The sequence below is a fragment of the Mesoplodon densirostris genome, chromosome 12 (assembly GCF_025265405.1).
Source record: "Mesoplodon densirostris isolate mMesDen1 chromosome 12, mMesDen1 primary haplotype, whole genome shotgun sequence".
NCBI classification, from domain to species: Eukaryota; Metazoa; Chordata; class Mammalia; order Artiodactyla; family Ziphiidae; genus Mesoplodon; species Mesoplodon densirostris.
In genome coordinates this window covers 33536056-33558963 of record NC_082672.1, presented here as the reverse complement: position 1 = coordinate 33558963, position 22908 = coordinate 33536056, and the positions used below count along the sequence as shown (strand labels likewise).

The 22908-nt window shown below is 38.4% G+C and overlaps 1 protein-coding gene across 4 annotated transcripts in view; it reads right to left on the bottom strand.

The window, feature by feature from the left end:
* Window positions 1-357: 357 nt before the first annotated feature.
* ARHGAP18 (Rho GTPase activating protein 18) overlaps window positions 358-22908 on the bottom strand; it is a 127279-nt gene continuing 104728 nt past the window's right edge. The window contains exons 11-16 of one of the 4 annotated variants that reach the window (XM_060115142.1): window positions 19579-19785; window positions 18388-18528; window positions 16826-16894; window positions 7161-7285; window positions 3433-3497; window positions 358-1854 (exon numbers count right to left, since the gene is read on the bottom strand). In XM_060115142.1, coding sequence (XP_059971125.1) covers window positions 1763-1854; window positions 3433-3497; window positions 7161-7285; window positions 16826-16894; window positions 18388-18528; window positions 19579-19785 — 699 coding nt within the window. In that variant the 3' untranslated portion in view covers window positions 358-1762. The remainder of the gene's footprint in view (window positions 1855-3432; window positions 3498-7160; window positions 7286-16825; window positions 16895-18387; window positions 18529-19578; window positions 19786-22908) is intronic. The other 3 variants (XM_060115143.1, XM_060115144.1, XM_060115145.1) reach the window with 3 other exon arrangements.

The window sequence follows — 22908 nt, the reverse complement described above, 5'->3', positions numbered from 1 at the left end:
AAATGCTTTAAGCACTTGATTTTGCTTTTATATTGTTAACTGTCTTCATTAAATGAAAATATTAATAAAACATTTTACTGAGAAATTAATATATACTGTCAAAATCAGAAATAGAATACAGTGTGTTTTGAAAAATCCTAAAGAATAGAAATTTGCATAAGAAAAAAAAAGAAAGGAAACAAGTTTAAATCTCCCACGTGTCTTCCCACTTTAAAAATTACACAGGAACAATAAATAGGAACAGTAAAAGAGTAGAAATGGCTTTTAACAAAAACAAAAATAGTCCATTATTATACTCATGAACGGATAGGGTTAAAAGTAATAATTCCAAGAGAAGATAATTTAGAAAAATGCATTTAATTATAAAAAATTTTTAAATAAAAAAGCAATGGCACAAATCACCACAAAGATATTTAAGTGATCATATCCACAGGCTGCTCTTGTAATTAAAATTTGCGACTGTTCTCATTAGCAGCATTTTCCCCTCCTAATTAGAGTGACATCAAGAGCTTCTGAGAATGTGCAATTTTTCCTGAAGTCCTAATAAAAGTATCATAAACACAGTTGTGCAATATTTATTTACATCACCTTTTATTTACTACACTCTAAACTCAAAAAATATTGAACATTTCTCTCTCACTTCATTCCTCTTATTTACAGTACAGAGGCTCATCTCTTTTCACAATATGGTTTGTGCATTAAAATCCCTGGGAATAGTCCTTTCTACCGCATTTTAATAAATTTGCTCTGATTATTTAAAATAAGGACACAAACAAAAGCTTGTTCATATGACTGTGTCATACCCAGAAGAATAACTCTTACTGTTGACTTATTTATGAGTAAAAAAAAAAAAATCCCTCTTTCAGCAGAATACATTCTCAACAATTACTGGTTCATACAATCATGCATATTTGTACTGTTAATATGACAACAGGTAAAGCCAGCTATGACTTTTTAAGTTTCATTTAGAAGACTACAGCATACGTGAAGTGATCTGGCTTTCACTCTCGTTATCCATAATCCAGTTATTCCACGTGGATATTTTTTATTTCTTCTGAGTATGTAAGTCTTAAATGGTGCAGTAATAATTGGCAGTTTCTGACAGTTCTATTTTCTTGATAGTGGATACAGTTTTGTGCACATATGTCAGATAAACTGAAAAAAATGCAAATCACTTCATGTGATACAGCGGGAAGAAGTGGGATGTTATTGTTTGAACAAATGATTCAAAGAGATAAATATTAACATTCAGTAGAGACAGGAATACTGTTGAATTCAGTCTGGTTTAAGAGGTACTGTCTTTACAACTTGCCATACCTGGTATTTGTTACCTTTTTGGTTGAAAAGTAAACCCATTTGGGGAAAGGCAGATGTCAGGAGGAGAGAAAGGTGAAAAAGCATATATTACTGTATGTATTATTTGAGGAGAAAAAAAGAGAGGGAGGAGAGTATATTTTCACATTAAAAAAAAATGATGTCACTTCTGGACACATTCCACAGAGTGTATGAAAATAGCCTCCAAGCTAAATAAGCCCCTTTCTTCTCACTCCGGAGATGTTTTCTAATAATAATATGAATAATAATAATTAACATAATCTGGCAGCAGCACAAATCTATAACTTTTTAAAGCTTGAGTGTGTCACTATTCAAGAGTCAGGTACATTTGAATAATAAAAGTGTCCCACTGTTTCTTTTATTTACACTCTTGACCCAGCAAATATGACTAAGGGAGTCCTTGCGGTTATTTGCAGCGTTAAGACTTCTATGATGGCTTTGACTTTATAACCCATTCAGCATTGGGGTTGAGCTGATATAAGTCCTTCATGTAAGTGTCGTCATCGAGGCAGCGTTCCCCTAGTAAAGAGATGTTGCATCAGTTTAATACAGTGGGGAGATAGGGATGGAATTTTAACTTTAAGCCTAGTGGTTTAACTCAAGTCTTACGCTTCGAAATAGTTCTCATTTTTTCCTGTCTCCCATAATATTATAAGGCTTGGCCAAATATTGGAAAAGTCGATTGAGTAGTTCTCTAAATGTGCAGGTTTCAAATTAATTTAGGAAGTTGAAAATTCTGTGATGGGCTTTTAAATGGTTCCTTAAAAGCTTATTCACCTTTATTAAGAGTGGCAACAGTTTTGAATTGACCTAAGTAAGAAACCATGCTTAATTCCCAATATCTAATAGCAAAATGCAAAATCAAATATACTAATACTTAATCTTTTCTTTTTTTTCTAATAATTAATCTTGATTAATACAGGTAATAATACAGAGTTCTAGTGGAGTTGTGGTTTATTTAAATTTTTAGGAGTCTTCACATTCTTGTATTCAACTTTCAATATTTACTAAAACTTTTACGTCCTAGAAAAAAATTCTAAAAACTTATCTTAAAATATTTTCAATTACTATTTTGAATTAAACACTATTTCATTTATTTGTTGACAATTTCACTCTTACCTTTTTAAAGGTCAAAATAAGAGAAAAAGTTTATTTTGCGTTTTAATAAGATGAGTACAACCCATTGATAATTACACATGGGAAAATAAAATATGGGACATGGTCAAAACTAATCCATATATCTTATTTCTATTTCATAAGCTAACAATATGTTTATGTATGCATATGTATATTATTTAGCAGGCAATCAACAATGGCAAAAATAACTTCTGCTTTCACTAAATATATCTAGTACTGTACCATAATAAAAGTGTCATCTTGGTCTTAAATGAGCTCAATTACTTTCTTTATTAAGATGTGCCATCAGTGTATAAAAAAGAAAAAGGGTTTGAAAAACTGCATTAACCATTTTAGAAGTTATTCCTATTTTAGGGAACCTGCTTTTGGCTCAGGTTCCACATAGATGGGCATTTGTACAAAGAAGCTCTAAAGAGCCAAAACAGAAAGGTGAGACCACCAAAAAAAAATCCACAATATTCATCAACTATCTACAGCTTGCTATATTTTACTTCTAATTTCTTTTTCTCTCCCAAAGACATAAATAATAACCACTGGCAATGTCAAATCAGCATATGGAATGCAAGATTTAAAAAATGTGCTTACCGGGATTTCCCTGGTGGTGCAGTGGTTAAGAATCCACCTGCCAGTGCAGGGGACACAGGTTCAATCCCTGGTCCAGGAAGATCCCACATGCCGTGGAGCAACTAAGCCCGTGCACCACAGCTACTGAAGCCCGTGAGCTTTAGGGCCTGCGTGCGGCAACTACTGAGCTCGCATGCTGCAACTACCGAAGCCCAGGCACATAGAGCGCATGCTCCACAACAAGAGAAGCCACTGCAATGAGAAGCCGGCGCACCGCAACGAAGAGTGGCCCCTGCTTGCTGCAACTAGAAAAAGCCCGCACACAGCAACGAAGACCCAATGCAGCCAAAAATAAATAAAATAATAAATAAATAGCAACAACAAAAAAGTGCTTACCAATATTTCCTCCAATTTCATACAAAAAAACTTCCCCATTCTTGAGAGTCTGGGCAACCCCACTACTAGGGATAAAACAAACTGATTAGTTGAATCATCAGACAGCTTGCAAGTAAATCACTTTAATGTCCTTGGGGAATTCTAGCTTGTATGGAAAATTCATAACTTAGACATACTGTAATTATCTACATGTTTGTATTTTCCCATCTGTTAAATGTGCTGAATAGGTAATAAAAATGTCACACCTGTAAATTAAAATAAACAAATGGAATTGTACATCTGAAGGTAAAATAATAAATCAGTACCTAAATTTGTAAAGTTAAAAAGAAAAGTAACAACATTTTAGCTGCCAATAAAATTACTAATATGGTCATCTATTTTGCATAGGGGCCAAAAAGGTCCTCATAAAACTCTAAGAAGGAACGTTTCCCACCTGAGTTTTCACATTGTATTTATTCAATAGGTATTTATCACGGGTTTGCTGTGCTGACCACTCTAATAGTCTGCAAGATGAATATAAAGACTAGGACATGGTTCATAAACCTCCCTGTGCTGACCGTCCAAATACGGGAGGTACATACACTCAAAATAGAAGCAAATACTCAATATGAAGACTTTACAAGTAGGATGCATGTACAGGTTTATACTCTTCAAAGAATAAACTCTCCAGAACATTAGGTTCAAACAATAAAAATGGGTAAGATTCAGTGGTTTACAAAAATCTCTATATCTGGGAAACCTGCTAAAAATCAGATCCAGGGCTCTAGAAACTCTGATTTAATATGTCTACATGAAGTCCGAGAATGTGGTTTTTAAATGCTCTCTAGTGGGACTCTGATGCACAGAAAGATTTGTGAACCACTGACAGAAGACCCTGAGGACAAACTCCCTGGAATTGAGAAGAGAAAACCAGGTCTGACTTTTATCCAAACCGCTAGAAAAAGAAAAGTATGTAGAGGCTTTCCTAAGCAACCATTTAATGGCTCATCTGGTTATCCAGCTCCATCTACACTGCTGTCCATGACACACTGACTGCTCAGGGCTATGGGAGTCCTCATGCTTAAGATCCGCCCTGCTAAGCTGTATCCTGACAAAGAGACAGCTCACTTTGTTTTCAAACTGGCGTATGCTTATTTTTGAAATTAAATAATGTAATAATTATATTTTCATTTTTAATAGAGTACATAACCCAATAAACTATGAGTATAGAAAGAGTCATTATTTCATGAAAACCAAGTGGAATGTTTTGGCAAACTAAAAAAAAATCCTAGTCAGATATTGCTCTCAGATTGCTTCTTGAGTATCTATGTTCTTATTCCACTTTAAAGAAACCTGAACTGGATTTCCTGGTATACCTGAGCTTTCACTTAATACTAATCAACAAATCCATATAGAAAAGACAACAGTCGTTATCAAAGCCTGGTGAACGCATTGGGCATTTATTTTATGTCATTCATGTGTTCTTGGTTTCAGTAGAGAAAGAAGGGGAAGAAAAGGATGGAGGGAAGAAGTGTTTCCCACTGTCACTGTACAAGTGGAATGCAAATGGGAGGAGGGGAAGGTGGTGAAAGAAGATACATATAAACACTTACTGAGAATTTCACTTATTAGATGGCCCAGACAGATCATGCTATGTGCTTCACGGTCATTTTCCCAGTTAATTATCACAAGGCTGTAATGTAGGCCCACTTTTACAATGAGGAATCTGAGACTTATAGAGATTATAAAAACTAGCCTAAGATGATTCAGGAAAAGCTGGTATTTGGAGCCAGATCATCTGCTTCCGGCATCCCCAAGCATAAGGAAAAGGGCTGAGGACTTGGGGGGGAAAGGGCAAATGGACCAAGATGCTTACCAGACTTCCCTCTGGGTGGAGCAGGATGGCAAGAAGCGGGGAGGTAGAAGAAGGGATTCCACTTAAGGGGGTAGCAGAGCGCCACAAGCAGAAAATCCAAATATGCAAATGGCAATGGTCACAAAACTGGTGCTTTCTTATAAGAGTATGCCTACTATTATCCTACTCTGCCCTAAATACTGAAGTCAGAGTAGAATATATATATCATACACCTTCAGAGTCACACCTTGTATCCTCTACAAGTAGAGGAACACAAGTACAGATTAAATTGAGCACTTGGGTCCTGCAAGTAAACGCTGCGTAAATTAAACCATGTCTAGCCTGGAAGAGCTGCTTATATCTGAAGTCTGGCCAGGTCTTCAAGTACACCCTTTGGGAGAGGGTGGGAAGTCATCCCCGGTGGGAAGAATGGCAACTACTTGGTCGCCACAGGTAGTAGAGAGGAAGTGGACTGACTCCCTTGAAGTAGAGAGAACTTTTAGGGAGCAAAGACATTCCAACTGCTCCCAGCACTTAATCCCCCAAAATTCCAACTGGCCCAGGGCTTTAATCCCCGCAAAGTCCATCTAGTCCCAGACTCTGCACTAATGGCCCCCAGATTCATGATAGCCTCTAGGTGCTCGAGCCAGTATCGAGAGGGGTTAAAGGACCTCCTTGGGGGACAGAAACCACAGATTTAGAACTCAGCTCTACACCACCACCTATGTAATGCATGACCTTGCAAAGTCTTGGTTTTCTTATCAGTATAACAGAAGTAAGATAACACTTCCTTCAGAGCATGGTTGAGAGGGAAGTTTATGCCGGCTTACTGAAAGCCCAGAATTAGCAATAAGACACTCTTTTATTTCATCACCATCTGTTAACTGCACGGGCTCATCTCTTCTCCCAATTTACAAACCCTGAGGGAAGACAGTTTAAAAGTACTTTTTATAACCCTTCCAACATCTAGCAGAGAGCCGTAGACAGAGCAGACACGTATTAAATACATGTGATTCTGTATTAAAATTGGAGAAGTTCTGGCAGAAAAGTTGAATGTTAGACTGACGAGGTGAAATTCTATGGGAGACAGAGTATACAGAAGCTAAGAGGCCAATGTCTCTGATGTCCCTGTCTTTAAAAGAAAAAAAAAATTAGATTTGTTTATTTCAATGAGTGGAACTGAGGGGGGGAAGCATTAAAATATAATTTTAGCTAAAAATAAGAATTTGAACACTGAAATGCCTATACCCTGCTCGAACCCCTAAAATTCAAGAAAAGATATCGCAAAATGTCTCTGAAAGTGTACATGGGAGGGATGCCAATGACCTTCAGAGGACTACTCCTGCCCCACCAGCTGCACACAGAGGGGAAGGCTTGGTCATTCCTACTGAGGATAGTGTGCTTTGTCCTGCTGACTTCAGAGCTCCAGGGACCAGCTGTCCCCTCTCAATTCTTTATACCTTCTGTTTTAAAATTTAAGCATTTCTTTGTATTCATTACATTTCCTAGAAGAAGTTGTATCTTTTGTTTTTTTTTAATCTCACTGTATCCTAATTAGTGATTTTCCTAACAGCCTACACACAGTAATTAACCTCCAATCACCACGTTCTGGAGAATCGAGTGGCGTCATGTACCAAGCCCACAGCAGGCACAGTGAAGGAGTGCGCAGACCTCCTGCTTGAAACAGGCTCCACTTGAACACAAACTACACCCAATGAACTCAACTCATTCCAACAGTCTAATTGTTAAGTCTGCTTTTGTTTTCTGCCAGGAAGACAACATTTTTAAGCCCTCACACCAGCCATAGTTTTAAAAAAATAATAAAGGCGGGGGGAGGGAAAGAGAGAGCAAGTGAATTATACCATGGAATAATTAAAACAAAACAGGCCTCTACCTTTCTTGGCTGAGAAACCTGGCAAGTACATCACTGGCTCTGAGTTCTTCAGTTAGCTGTATTGCCATGGAAACTTTCGAAAGATGGGGAGCTTGCACTCGAATCACTCCCTGAGGAACGTCAGCCTGCAAAGCAATAATGACACTGGAACAAAGCTGGCAGCAGCTGGAACATGTAACTCTGTACAATGCATTATACAGTAAGTGTGCTTAACTACTACGCCTTTTACTTCACTACATAAAAACCTTAACTACTATAATGTAATTTGCTAAATTACATCAAACCTCAAATATCCTCTTAATGGTGATAGGGGAACTTCATAATGCCTGTGCAGTAATGCTTAATTCTTCTTAAAGATGTAAAGAATGACAGCAATAACCATTACTGCCATATTAAGTGCTGATTTCTGAGTGTTATCTACTAGAGGGTGCTTCCTCATGTAGCAATTTATGAAATTGAATCAGAAAGAAGTTACTTTAAATGCTATTGCAATGTAAGCATTTTAAAAAACATGTCTGCACATTCACAAATTTCACAAAAATTTTTGTCCCTGAGAGTATTAAAATAAATGGAAAATACTTTTCTAATACATTTGTATTGCGTCTGCTTCTCACTTGGCTGATGAGCATACACTGTGACCGCATACTTTGAACTTGAGATGACCCATTCTAAATCCTTTGCCCACAGACGTTAAGAACATTTTATATGTTTGGAGGGTTATCAGAGAAAGATTTTGAGGGTTGTAATATCAAAATATCAACTATGGCATTCAAAATATTAGGCTTAATTAAGTCCTAACGGTTCTGCTAAAATAAATACTAATTTATTATTTATAACCATATGTTCTTGAACAGATCTTAGACCAAACAGCATGCACAAATTATGTTTAAACATAATGCTTTAAACACTACAAACACCCTGCTTAATTCAACCAAAATTTACTAAGCATCTACTGAGTACCAGGCATTGTGCTAAGTCTACTTACCTAGTAAACAAATAAGACACAAGTCCTTTGCTGCACAATATTATTTTTGTGCTCATAATATCATTTTTAAATGTATATGGTCTTGAATTTTTTTTAAAACAAAGTATAAATATATCACAGATGGAATTAACGTGATTCTTTTCAACGTTTAACAAAAATAAGATGATTTTTAGATCGGGCTGCATAAAAACGCAGGTGCCAAAAGATATAAGACTACTTCTCAGTAACATCTGAGATGTAGTGCAGGAATAATAAAGAAAAGCGATACTGCATAGGACTATCAAGGGAGAAAAGGGGCTTCCCTGGTGGCGCAGTGGTTGAGAGCCCACCTGCCGATGCAGGGGACACGGGTTCGTGCCCCGGTCTGGGAGGATCCCACATGCCGCGGAGCGGCTGGGCCCGTGAGCCACGGCCACTGAGCCTGCGCGTCCGGAGCCTGTGCTCCGCAATGGGAGAGGCCACAACAGTGAGAGGTCCGCGTACCGGAAAAAAAAAAGGGAGAAAAGGACTGCATATGACAATGGCTTCGTTCCCTGAAGGCTACAAACACACGCTCAACCTGTAGAGACAGGCTGCACCCTCACCTGACCACTCGGTGAAGCCCCAAAGGGTGCACTCACTCCAAGCCAGACAAAGACAAAGCATGGGTGCTCCCCGCTCACCATCCTGCTAGATTAGACGAGGGACTGCATTCCTATCAGCCTTGTATGACTCTTCTCCCTGGGAATACTGAGCTCAAGCCAATCCCTAAAGGACATCCTGATCCCAACCTGTGCCCAGACCCCTCAATTCCTGCTCTATCTCTCCCATCCAGCCTGGACCCTTGGCTTGGTTTGTTGACTTCCAATTTCTGGGGCTTGTAGTTTGGCCTGATACCTTATCTAGTCCACCTCGCCTCTAGTTTACAGGTCTAATTTGCCTTTTCCCTTGATTCTAAGACAGATTTTATTTTCATTTGTAGCATTTTGAAAAATGAGCTGCTTCTTACAAGGGATGGGGTATTTCACGTGGTAGTGTTGTTACCTTTTTCCAAAGCATTTATTCAATCAATGAAGTATCTTATAACTCAGGGATTACGCTACATGCACTTCTCCCTTGGGGTTCATCTCTAGCTTATATCCTGCCGTGGCCATTCTGCCTGCTGTCCTGGCCTCAACTGTTTCCTCATAGGAGGTGAAAAACAATAAGCTGGGCCTGACAACTCGAACGGTGGTGCAAAAATTGTAATAGTAACAGTGGAAGAACTGAGTCTGTATTCATAAAATCCAATCCACCTTGCCTACTCAGGGAAACAAGTATCAGTATTTTGGATTCTGTTAGTCTATTGTTATTACTATACTATAGGAGGGTCCTAAACAGCAGGTTGGGGTTTGCAGATCGACATCTACTTTATGCTGATTTAAAAGTCAGGAAATTCTGCTCAAGTCATAGTGCCAAATGCCAAATATCCTTACATAGAGGCTTTCTTTGGTGAAAGTAATAGCAGCAAGATCTGTTTCCATAATTACATCTTATACAACCCTAGAATATCAAAAAAGGCAGGCAAACGTATGCTGACATTTAAAGTGAAGTAAGTTGATATGATTAAGTTTTTATATATAGAAGGTCTACCATAAATGAGTTATACAAGCAAAATGATCCAGAAAAATAATATGTTGCCATAAAGAGTTCAGGAATATAGCAACCTTCCTCTGCTCCCTGCCTCCCCCACTATTCCTTGTGGCATATTCCATTATTTGGATAAAAAAGGACAGTCAAAATTCACTACAAACACCATGCTTCCCTATCCTTACATATGTTCTCCTCCCCTTCTGAAATATCCCCTGCTACCTATCCACTTTTCAAGGCCCAGCTCACACACCTCAAACCGCATGAAACACTCCATGGAGGGTTTCTGACTCCATAGAATCAAGAGGAATTTCCTCCTTCCACTCAGTCTCTTTTATGATGGAGATCCTACTATATGACACCTGTATTCTAGTTACATGCCGCATGTCTGAGTCACATCTGTAGCCATCTATCAATGTCTCCTGATTACATGAGTCACTCAAAAATATTTCTCACTGGGGACTTCCCTGGCGGTCCAGTGGTTAAGACTCTGCACTCCCAATGCTGGGGGCATGGGTTCAATCCCAGGTTGGGGAACTAGATCCCGCATGCTGCATGGCATGGCAAAAAAAAAAATTAATTAAAAAAATAAATATATGTATATGTATATGTATATAATTTCTCTCTAAAAATGGTATGCTAATAAAAGCAAAATTTCTCCAGAATAAAATAAACTATACCAATGAGTATTTTCCTTAATAGCAGAAAATAGTCTTAGGAATATTGTCTGAAAGAAACAAGTTAAGTTGCTTCTATCTACCACATGGTACTACTATTCCCCTTGCTACTGGGAAAAGACAGGGAGGGAAAGAGAACAGAAGAAAGGAATTAAAGATGTTACAAGGGATAACTCAGTCATTTGGTCTTGCAGAGAGTAACCAACATTAGCATGCACCTGCTTGGGGATGCAGCCACTTTTCCCCCAAGGCATCTCATGAACAACTAAAGACCCCTAATAATATGACCATGGCCTATACTTTCTAAATGAGGTCAGGGATCATACTTTGGAGAGTATGGCCATGATTTCTTGTAAAACACAGCATTGAAATCAGAGTGGTGTCAGGGGTTGTACCCAATAGCACCACATCTGACACAGAGTCTCTCTGATTTTTAGTTTAGAAGGAAGAGGCCCAGGTACCAGCTTCTGTGGGCACTTGATAGTTCTCATGCATATGTGAAAAGTCAGGTAATTGCTGTATTTTGGCTTTTGCCAGCATATGGGGAGTGGCGTGTGTACAGGTTTCTTATGGCTATGAAATTAAACATTTCCCACACCCTTCCCCTCAGTGCATGTGTATGTGTGTGTGTTTGTGTGTGTGTGTGAGAGACAGTAACAATTCTCAGAGTGTTTATTTCTGTGGTAATACATCCCATCTAAATTATCACAACAATAAAAAGATTAACAGCCTGACTCAACTTGAATCTACCCTGCCCTTTGCTGTTGGAGGAGAAATTAGTTTAACTGGTAACGTGTAATGGTTAAAGATGAAGCGTTTAAAAGTTGTTTCTGGATAGTTTTCCCTGGATTTCTTGACAAGGGTGGTCAAATGATATTTACTAAAGATGATAAACAATAAATGACGTCAAAGCTCTCATTTAAATAGTGTATGACAACTACTATTAAGCTCAGGATCATGGTGTATCAAATACTAAAGCTATTAGTATGCTAATTACACTGAGCTGCCAAGCTTTGAATAGACACAACATGCCTGATCATTAAGCCAAACCGTCTGTTCTTAGCTTGAGCCATAAAAATAACTAAGTCTGTGAGTAGTATAATCTTTGTAACCTTCCTATTTCAATTTTTTTTTTTTTTTTTTTTTTTTTGCCTTAACAGCTGTGACTCTGTCCCTTACTTTTAAATTTCTTTGGTGTGCTTGTGAGCTGACGTTTTATGATGTACAGCAGGGCTGGAGAAGAGCAGTATTTGACTAACATGCCATTAAAAATTAGTCACAAAGGATTTTACAACTTACAAAATGTTAGTTAATTTCTTATGCATGCAAAGACTGTTAAAATAGAGAAAATGATCTCATACGGCCCTCACATGTTTTACACATTGAACTAAAGTATATTTTTAAAAATAGGATTTTAGTTCTTACTATCTGGTAAAATAAACAATGATTTTAGCATTTTCTCAAAAGGTGTAGATAAATACTGTGTTGCTCATATTTTTACACTCTAGAGATCATAAATTTAATGTCAGACCCTTAGGAGAAATGTTAATTTATTCTTTTAAATGAAAAGTTAATTTAAATGTAAAGCTGACATTTTTTTTTTTTTTTTTTTGCGGTACGCGGGCCTCTCACTGTTGTGGCCTCTCCCGTTGCGGAGCACAGGCTCCGGACGCGCAGGCTCAGCGGCCATGGCTCACGGGCCCAGCCGCTCTGCGGCATGCGGGATCCTCCCAGACCGGGGCACGAACCCACGTCCCCCGCATCGGCAGGCGGACTCTCAACCACTGCGCCACCAGGGAAGCCCTAAAGCTGACATTTTTAATACTACAAAAAAACCTTTTATCTTCAAAAGGGCAAATTGGACATATAACTTCCTCAAATAAAGGCCAGATATAACACACATTTTAGAAAATTTAACAAGGACATTTTAGCAGGGTATCTTAAACTAAAATGGCATATTCATCACTTGGAGGTGGAGATACAGAAGTCGTTCTCTGTTGTCTTGAACTGTCTGCTCTGACTATAACTGGGCTTTTGTTATCCAAATGCTTAAACTTTTATCCAACTTACAGATTCAGAGAATTTTAAAGAAGGGCCTGAAGTAACTTCCAAAATTAATAATCACTTAATTGATAATGAAATAAGTTCTGATATTTTTCTCTTTTAATATGGTATTTTTTAAGTACTATAAAAAAGAATCAGAGAATGTCTGAAAAAGAAACAAGATTTTGTGCTAGATATTGTAATTTGATTTTCCACATGAGTCCCCAGGTAGATCCAGACACTGTTTCCAGACCTAAAGCAGATGCTTGAAACTGTACCTGCGACAATGCTCTGGGTCAGAGCTGTTAAGTGAAACCAGAGATGGAATTCTAAACAGAGCTGTGACTAGACACACAACCTCGGCCACAAACGACCCAGAGTCTACACCACACTTCTGCCAACTCCAGGATTCTTCTGGAGAATGGCAGAAGATGAGAGAAACAGATTTCTTTTCCATGTCCAAAACCCTAAAAATGTTACCAGATCATTTTGGAACTTTTAGCGAGTCATGTAAGCTCTCTAAAGCTCAAGCTCTCAACTGTTAATTAAGGGTGTGACCAGCAGATCATCCTGAGTTAACACGGAAGCTCACCTTAGGAAGAGAGAACTTTTGTTCCCTCTACAATGAGGGCAGATGTGGTGAGCAGCTTGGCTTATTTCACAGAATCTCACAGAGCCCCACTTTGTGCTCACACTCTCTCATAAATGTACAGCTTCCTTTTACTTTCAGAGGTAAGCTTAAAAGACAGAAGAAAACTCACCCAGATCTAAGTCCACAATGGACTTGAAACCTGCACAATTCAGCAGTTCATAACCAGATGCTCATCAAAGCTGCCCTAGATCCCTTTTAGACAGGGGTGCAAGTCTGAGGTAATTACGGGTGAAATGATGAAAGGTCTGTGATTTCCTTTAAAATACTAAAAGGAAAAAAGGTGTGGAAGACAAGATGGAACAGGATGAAAAAAAATATGGGTGATTGCTGGTGATGGGTTTATGGCGGTTCATATACTATTCTATCTTTGTGTATGTTAGAAAAATTCCATAATAAAATTAAATATATGTGCACACAAACACATATACAGCAAATGGGGGAAAAATTACCCTGACAGCTTTTATACAATACACATGTGCAGGTACTGCTCTGGGAGATTCTGATTCAGTGGGTCTGGGAAGCAGCCCAGGCATGGTTTTTTGCTTTTTGTTTTTTAAAATAATACCACAGAAGCCCCTATTGTATACTTCTGGTTAAACAACATTAATCTGGTCTTACTCTCATTTTATAGAAGAAACTGAGACCCAGAGAGAGAAAATGATTTGCCATTAATGTCTCGTTAATGGCAAAGCTAGGGCTATATCAAGCCAAATGACTCCTGGTGTTTGATGTCGTATGTGTATATACGTGTGTGTGTGTGTGTGTGTGTGTGTGTGTTTGATATCATTCCCAACTACAAGTTGAAGGCTATCAGAAAATGGTTATTTTCAAATAGTCTACAATTATGTTATTTTTCACCAAGTGTTTCCTCTTGCTGTAATTAATAGATGTCTCATTAGTACTTAAGAAATTCACATTTGTACCAAATAATTAATATGCTGCAGTCATTATAAACATTGGTCTTGTTAAGTAGATTGTGTCCCTTACAACCTGATTCAAACTATTAATTTACCTAGTCAAGCATGTCTTAATAACATGAATGCCCAATTATATATAGTTAGCATTAATAGCATACAGAGGGCTTTAAAAAAATATTGCTTGATGAATTCTCATGATCTATAATCTCTTGTCTTTCACATTTCAATCCCTAGAAACCATGGTTTCTTCCATCAACAGTCACAGACAATGCTTTGGAGAAAGTCACAACTAACCTTTCGAATGCAAAATCTAGAGGACCTCTTATCCAAGGCTAACCTTACTCAACCTCTCTGTAGCTTTTGGTACACTGATGAAGCTCCATTACTTTATTCTTCCCCCTGGGGGGGCTAAGACACTACAATCTTCAACTTTCTCTTACTTCCTATTACTTCTTGGCCTCTTCTACCAGTTCCGTTTCCATGGCCCACGAATATTGGTGTTTTTGCCTTTTTGATTTCTTACCCCATGTATCCACTTGTGGAACAGGAACCAGTCTGTGCCTTCAACTACAATCTCTATGTTGGTCCCAAATGCACACCTCCAGCTCTGGCCACCCTCTGAGCTTCAGGCCCAGGTAGCCAACTTTCACAAAGGCATGTCAACCCCAAAGGCCAAAAACTGACTACCTCATCAAAGTCTGTTCCTTTTGTTGGATGTTTTATCTTGATGATAAAATCACCCAAGGTAAAATCAGCAAGTCATTCTAGATTCCTTCTTCTTGCACATTCCTTACATTTAATCAGTTTCACCATCTCACTGATACGGGTCTTACTGGCTCACGTTCAACACTTCTTTCCATTCCCATTGCTGGGCCTTAGCTCAACCCAGAACTGTTTTTAAAGCTATATATTAAACATATCTAATAATGACAGTAATACATGTTCAATTTTATTACTATACATAAGCCCAGGATTTGGGGATGGAGTTTTTCTGTGCTCTATGGGGAAAGAGAAGATAACAGTAGAGAGACCTGGATGTAAAGTCCTATAGACTTGGTTTCAAATTACAGCTCCACCACTTCCTATCTAGATAACCTTAAGTAAGTTACTTAACATTGCTGAGCCTCACTTTCCTGATCTGTAAAAAAAAAAAAAAAAGAGACTATTTTAATAATAAACTCCAACTAAACTACTATGAATATTAAATAAAATGTTGGTAAAATGTTTAGCAGCATACCTGACCTCTGGTGAGCATTCAAAATAACGATAATTATTATCCCTTACAAATACAGCGATGAACTGTTCACTGATTTATAACTTCTTCTTTCAACATATTACAAGTATCTTCCAATGCCACTACATACACTTGTCCATTTTCATGGTATTTCATTATCTAGATATGCCATAACATATTTAACTAACCACCTCTATCCTTCTGGATTATTTCTAATTTTGGCCAGTATACAGAAAATGGCAATGAACTTAAGCATAACTATTTGCATGCTCATCTGATTATCCCCTCTGAAGGAATTTCTAAGTCCAATGAGGAGCATGGCTTTCAAGATTTTGCCACATGCCAACTGCTCTCCAGAGGGATTGTACCAGTTTATATATTCCCATCAACAGTGAAATTAGCTGGCGTCTCCAACCAAACCTCTCTCACACTCCTCCAATGTATCCCTCACCTGCCATCATAACAGCTGTTCTAAAATGCAAATATAATCACGTAACTGCTGGGGTCACAGCTTTCAGCAGTTCCCTGTCACATACAGAAGAGAAGCCAGGCTCCCCGCTGAGCCCCATTCCCGCCTTCCTTCTGCCTCTGTCCCTCCATGTACCTCACTGGCCAGGATGACCGAATTTTCCCTCCAAGCACCCTCGGTCCTCCCCACTTAGATATCCAACACACACCTCATGCTCAACAGGCCCTAGGTTGAAATTATGATCTTCCCCATCTAAGTGTCAATTCCACACATCAAAGAGTTGTTTAACAAATAAAAAACATGCCAGTTTCCTTCAAATGATTTGTGGGGAGAGTCAAGAAACACAAACCAAAAAGAAAAATGTGGGGACAGTGTGGGAGGGGACAGTTTATCGAAATGTAGATGGCTCATGTTCCACCCAAAGGGAAGAGCTGCTACTTGGATCCAGGCAATTATTACCCTGCAGGAAATAGGTCCCCTATGGCAAGGGGACATGAGGATGCTCCCACCTCCAAACTGTCAAGTCAAGATGGAAGTCCAGACTTTCATGTGAAATCTTTTCGAGTTAACATTCTGGCAACTGATGGAAGCCTATGTAGAAAACTGATTACTTGGTGACTCACCACATAACCATAGTATCTGACATTATCTTCTACTTTCTTTGTTGTTCTGTAATTGTTTCCTGGGTATATTTTTTCTCCCTAAGAAAATGATAGCAGCTTGCAAAAAACCTCTGGCAATTGATGAAACTTTTTCAACCGAAATGACAAGCTACATGACCTCCACTGTGGGCCACCATCACCAATGGTGACCACTCTACCAGGAAGCTCCTCTGCTAGGGAGACTTAACACCTGACGTGTGTTTCTCACGCCTCTGCTCTACTCTCTGGTGAAGCCCCTCTGATGCCCACTTCCTGTCTGATAGCCCAGGGTCCCCAGGTCAGGCCCCATCACACACCTCTAGCACTTCTGAGCTCAACCCTGCTACATCCCTCTCTGGCTCCCTGTAGGGGAGCAGCAGCCCCATCTCCTCTGAAGACCTAATAGGAAGTGAGGCTTCAGCCCCAAGGAGGCACTTACTAGTATTTTGTCAGAATAATCGCTGAATTTCTCAGAAGGGAACACCAAAACTCGAAGATTAAGTGACACCTAATACATGATGAAACTGAGAGTTAAATCCAGGCTTAAATCCCAAGCCTTAAACTGACAATACAGCTTCTAACTAGTCCAGACATAATTCTCAGACCAGCTCTCCTCTATTTAACCCAAAGTACAAACTAAAGAAATCCAAGTTAATCCTATTTTTCTATAAATGACGAAATTATTTAAACGTTCCATCTCCAAAAAAAATTAACATTTTAATTTTTGTCTAAGGACTTATTATTAAAAAGGTACAGCACAAATTTTGTTTTCTTAGATACACACTGTTCCTCAGAGTATCACATTATAACAGTCTTAATTAAAAAGACAAGGATGTAAAGTCACCTAAGTTAATGTGTATAATCAGGGCTACAAAAGAGAAGAGGTTCACGTATTCATAATCTTTAGAGGTAATAGAACATTCTCAGTTAAACAAGAATGATATCTCAAAAACCCTTTCTAACCTGTATAGCATTTCTCAAAAAATATAAACACTATGTACAATTCCCACTTATTAAATTTTATGCTTTTAAAGATACTTTGAAATTGACCAACAAAAGTTTAATGCCAGGAAAATGCCATTTTGTAAGAGTGAGAGCTATAAATAAATAAAGGAGAAAAAAATTTTTTTGTGTGATTACTGGATCCCCAAGTAGGCCAAAGCAGAAAAAATCAAAGGCTGATAATTGCATTTCCACATTATTCCACAAGATGTCAGCATGTAACTGAGGAACCTCTATGGTGGTGATGGTGGTGGAGGGGTGTCTTCACCATAAATAGAACAATAGAAACCCTTGCATTTCATGGTCTTAAGTTAGAGCTTTGGTAACTCACTTCTTCTGAATGTGTTTTCATGTATATTTCATTATTTTAAACCCAGTTCTTACTATCCTCTTACAGAAGTTTATGAATACTAAGAGTTAAATATCGCTTTTTTGAAATATTTTAATTTTCTGCATTCCAACATAACTCTCTCCAAATTCTTAAGTTCCAATTAAGACACTTTAAGGACTTACTGAAGTCTAGGAAAGATCTCAGGCACTACACCAATATTAACCTATTTGTTTATCTGGGTTAGTTTTTTCCCCCATTTTACAGATGAGAAAAGTGAAGGAAAAAAGGTCAATGGTTCACACAAGGGACTCTTTAATTACTAAACATTACACATTCAGTGGGCAACTGGAATCTCCACAGAGTCCTCTATGTGTTTATGTGTGGGTGGGTGTGTGCTGAGACATTCCTGTCTTATTATCTTCTTTTGTTCCTTAACAACAGCTCACATGCTGAGTCACCAAGACCTGTGCAACTATCCGTATTCATCAGTAGTACTAATAGGAGCATAGCTACCATTATTGATGCCTTTAACTTATATACAGTACCAGAGCCTACTAAGTGTGTAGAAATTCATCCTACAAAAACATTCAAAACTCTTTGTTGTATATAAGATATTAAAAACAGTACTGCAATCTGTATAACTACACATATCTTCAAGTTTTTCTTACATCATTTGCACTCTTATCTTGTTTTTCATATTTTTCCCGGTCATAGGCCATTTTCTTCAGCAATTTCTTCATGGCTTTTTTATCTTTTCTATGATTTTCAGTGTTTTGTTTCCTCACTTGGTTGACAATAAACTTGGGAATCTATGGAGAAATGAAATTAAGTTTGGGGAGGAAAAAGAAGTAGTACCATTTTAAACTACAGAAATAATTATCTTTGTTTCTTATATTTGGAGAGAAGTAAAGGCTCTATTTGATAAGACTATGCCGTTCATTAAATCTGTGGGAAAAAAATTCATCATATTACCTACCATGTGTACAGAGCATCCAGGTGATGAAATTACCACACACTGGGTAAGGTTCCAAAAGAAGCTTGGGGACTTGCCTGGTGGTGCAGTGGTTAAGAATCCGCCTGCCAATGCAGGGAACACAGGTTCGAGCCCTGGTCCGGGAAGATCTCACATGCCACAGAGCAGCTAAGCCTGTGCACCACAGCTACTGAGCCTGCACCCTAGAGCCTGTGAGCCACAACTAAGGAGCCTGAGTGCTGCAGCTACTGAAGCCCGTGCACCTAGAGCCCGTGCTCTGCAACAAGAGAAAAGCCTGCACACCACAATGAAGAGTAGCCCCTGCTCGCCGCAACTAGGGAAAGCCCACACGCAGCAATGAAGACCCAACACAACCAAAATATTAATTAATTAATTAATTTTTAAAAAGAGGTTTGGTGAAGTTCAAGGACATAGTGACCATCTTCTACGCCAGGACTGGAGACTGCCTGAGGTGACAGGCATTAGGCACCACGAACTCAGCAGTTGGTCCCTTTAGCAGCCACCTATCTACAACCTAGCCTCCAACTAACCTATACCCTTCTAATAACCAGCTAGCCTCTCCTGTCAAAAGAGAAAGAAAAACTCACCAATAAACAAGAGCTGACAGGTACCTAGCAATAATCCAGGAAAAAATAATCCTCAGAAATTCCATTAGCAAAAATAAAATATTTTAGAAGTTACCAAATTGAAACACTTAATCATGGAGGCATTTAAAAACTGAGATTTTTAAAAGTAGATATCAATTTTTTTAACCGCATTTGAAATCACCTATATTGGTTACCTTTTTATAGAGACTATAACAATAAAAAGACTTCAGAATTTAGATATCATCACTCATTAACAGAACTTGAAAATATATACTTACTGTCCACAGAAGTTTTTGATACTTAATCAATAAGTGCATGATATTAGCTATCCCAGCTGCCATTACAAATTCTCGCTGTTCACTGGACTTCAAACCCAATGTATGATACATGAAGAGATTTGGGGCCATGACCATTGCTACATTCATGACTGTCATCTTATTTTTCTCTTTATTGTCCACGACTCTTTGGAGAAATTCAAGCAGGGCCTGAAACAGAAATAATGCTTTGAGATCTGTGTTATACATGAAGATAAGAGATTAAGGCACTGCAACATATGGGATTTTTATTTATTAAAAAAAATAATAAGTTGTGCATAACCACAGTTAGTCAGCCACATCCAGTGGGCCTTGTCCTCAAAGCTGCTCCATTGCTTAACACACCCGGAGCTGGTGCTGTGTTTCTGCTGTGGACTATGGCCCTGGGGAATGAGGCAAGAGGACACACATCTGAGCAGGGCGGTGGGGAGAGGGATGGAGAAGCATCAGACCGCCTGCCTATCAAAGCCATGGAGCACTGAAAAATAGTTTAAAATATTAAACGAGTATTCACTTGCTGCAGGAAGTGCTGTACTTTTATCTCTAAATATTAAAAAAAAAATCCATTAAAAAGGCTCGTTCAATCCCAGTTGCGTTTGTTTTAAGGGACTCAATAGCTGGCTGACTTGAAATCCAAAAAGAATGGAGACTGGGATGGGGAGAAGGGGAAACAGAGACAAAGAGAAGAGAACTTTTTTCAAAAAAATGAATGAACAAAAAGAAGCTTTTCACCAGAACAGGCTAGTTTATGCTCAGTTTGATGCCCCCCACTTCCCAACTCCATGGACAACACTTATGTGTCCTCTGAGCACCCCTCCACAAAAGCCACGGCAGCTTAGATCACCCTCCTTCTGCTAGGGCATAAAGCTTTAAGTTCTTCTTTTGCCTTCTTTCTTGAATCAATTTTGGTCCAAAACATTAACAACAATAACTGCACAGATATTCAATGATCTCTACAGGCGAGGCATTGTTCTAAGAACTTCATGGAGATCACCTCACTTAATCCTGATTGGAAATGGATGCCGTAATGATCCCCATCATACAGATGAGAAAACAGCGTCTAAGAGAATGGATGTAACTTACCAGAGGTCACAGAGCAAGCACATGGTGGAGATGGAATTTAATTGCCTGTCTATCTGGCTTTGTTTCTGAACTCTTAACTATTAAAAGAAGCATGTTATCATACTTAGCCTAAAATTCCTACCTGAAAAATTTCAAATAAACTATGCCAAAATGGAAAAACAAAACAAAAACAAAAAAAACTGTGTTCATCTCTCACAGGGTTTCAGGGGAAAAAATATTCCTATAAGCTCTAACAGCTTGATCTTGAGTCCAGTTTAGCTACTATATAGACCCTCGAAGTTTGAAACAAACTAAAGGCATAGCCTTACTATTTAACAATGAGATTTATGTATCTAATTTCTGGTCCAGTGCTCACAAAGTTAAACTGTAATCCAAGCATAAGGTTATATAGAAACAACACCTTCTCAAATGAGGACAAAAGATTAATTGGTAAGTTTTGGAAAAAATATTTAATTTTGTTCCAGAGACCAGAATAATTATTCAGGGGCCAGCGTATCTCTTTCTTTACAAGCATAAATTGCAGAGATTAGGTAATAAACCACTTAAATGTGGGGTACATAATACAATAAAGTTATTCAAAATATTACTATCAGGATATTAGAATATGTGTGTGTATATGTAGATATGAAACTAATAAAATGTTAACCTAGCCTTTGCTGAAAGAACTTCATCTTCAGATATGTTGTCTCTTCATCTGATCTATAAGCACTGTCCTTTCTTAAAAATATCTATCACCAGGACTTCCCTGGTGGTCCAGTGGTTAAGACTCTGTGCTTCCAATGCAGGGGGCACGGGTTTGATCCCTGGTCGGGGAACTAAGATCCCACGTGCCACGAGGTGTGGCCAAAAAAAAAGTATCTATCACCAGTCTGGTGTTATATAAGTATCACTGGACCCACTCTCTGAAAACTCAGTTTGAGTCTTAGCACAGTTACTTATTAGCTATGTGTGATCTTGGGATAAACCTTTTGGCATCCCAGTTCTTTAAAGTCTTCTCATTCATAAAATGGGAATACTAATCTCCTAGCCTGCCAGGATTAAGCAAGAAAATGTATACAATGAACTTCCTAAAACTTCAAAAAGGATAAACACATGCCAATAATTATAGTAACATGAATTCCCCACTGATATCTTAACATTAGTCTTTGTTATTCCTCCAAGTCAAGGGTAGGTATGATCATTGGTCCAAATGCACGATAACCCAAGGTTAAAAAAAATCTTGGTCAAGCAACTTGCCTAAAGACACCTGTTGCTCTAGACTCAAACCAAGACATGGATTTAACATGGTCCCTCCAAACCCTTAGATATGCTTTAGAAATAGTCTACACAAGTCATGCACATGATCCTGTCCCTCCAAATGGCAACGGAAAAAGTGGCAATAGGACTGGGAAAATTGAGGAAGTTCACATTAAGCTTCCTGAAATTACCTTGTGATGAAGTTTCCCTTCTCTTTTAGAGAACTAAATTTAGATGGTTTATTCTCTTACATATGGTATACTTGTCTTGGTGTTTCTGTTATTAGAAATCTTGTTTGAAACCTTCATCAGAGCTGGCTAATTAAGCTACTAAAGCTTAAGTAAATTAGTAAAATTACTTGTTTGGCATTTTCCAATTTTTTACCCCAAGAAAGTATTTTCCACCTTATTTATACAATTGTGCTCCCAGTAACCTTATATGCTAAAATTAAAACTACTTTAAAATTTTAAAAAGTACACTTTTAAACAGATTTTGTCTTAAAAGAATGTGCCTGGGACTTTAAAGGCAAAATCCAAGAACAAGTTCTAGACCAACCATGCCCAAGAGTCTCCATATCGAAATAAGCGTTTCCTCCCACAATTATTTGAACTCATTTGAATGCAGGCATATTTTAAGTAAATCATGTCTTTCAGTTTCTATCTTATATTGGTCATTCACAGGGCCAATCACACAGACAGGCACCTTTATGTGAAAAAGAAAAAGATGGATTAAATTCCTCTTTCTAGGTAGTTGATGCCCTGTGTCAAGGGCACGGCTGGCAAGTAGAGAACAGACTGAAAATCGGTCCCTGCTTCATCCTGGGCCAGATGTCCTTATTTCAGCCACAGTCTACACACCCATACCCAGCAGCCCTGGTCACACAGTGTTTGAATGCAACCCTTTCTGGAGTTGGCCTCTGTCTCCAAAACCAAGCCAAACCAAACATAACCTGCCTTCTCAGTTATTCATTCAGTT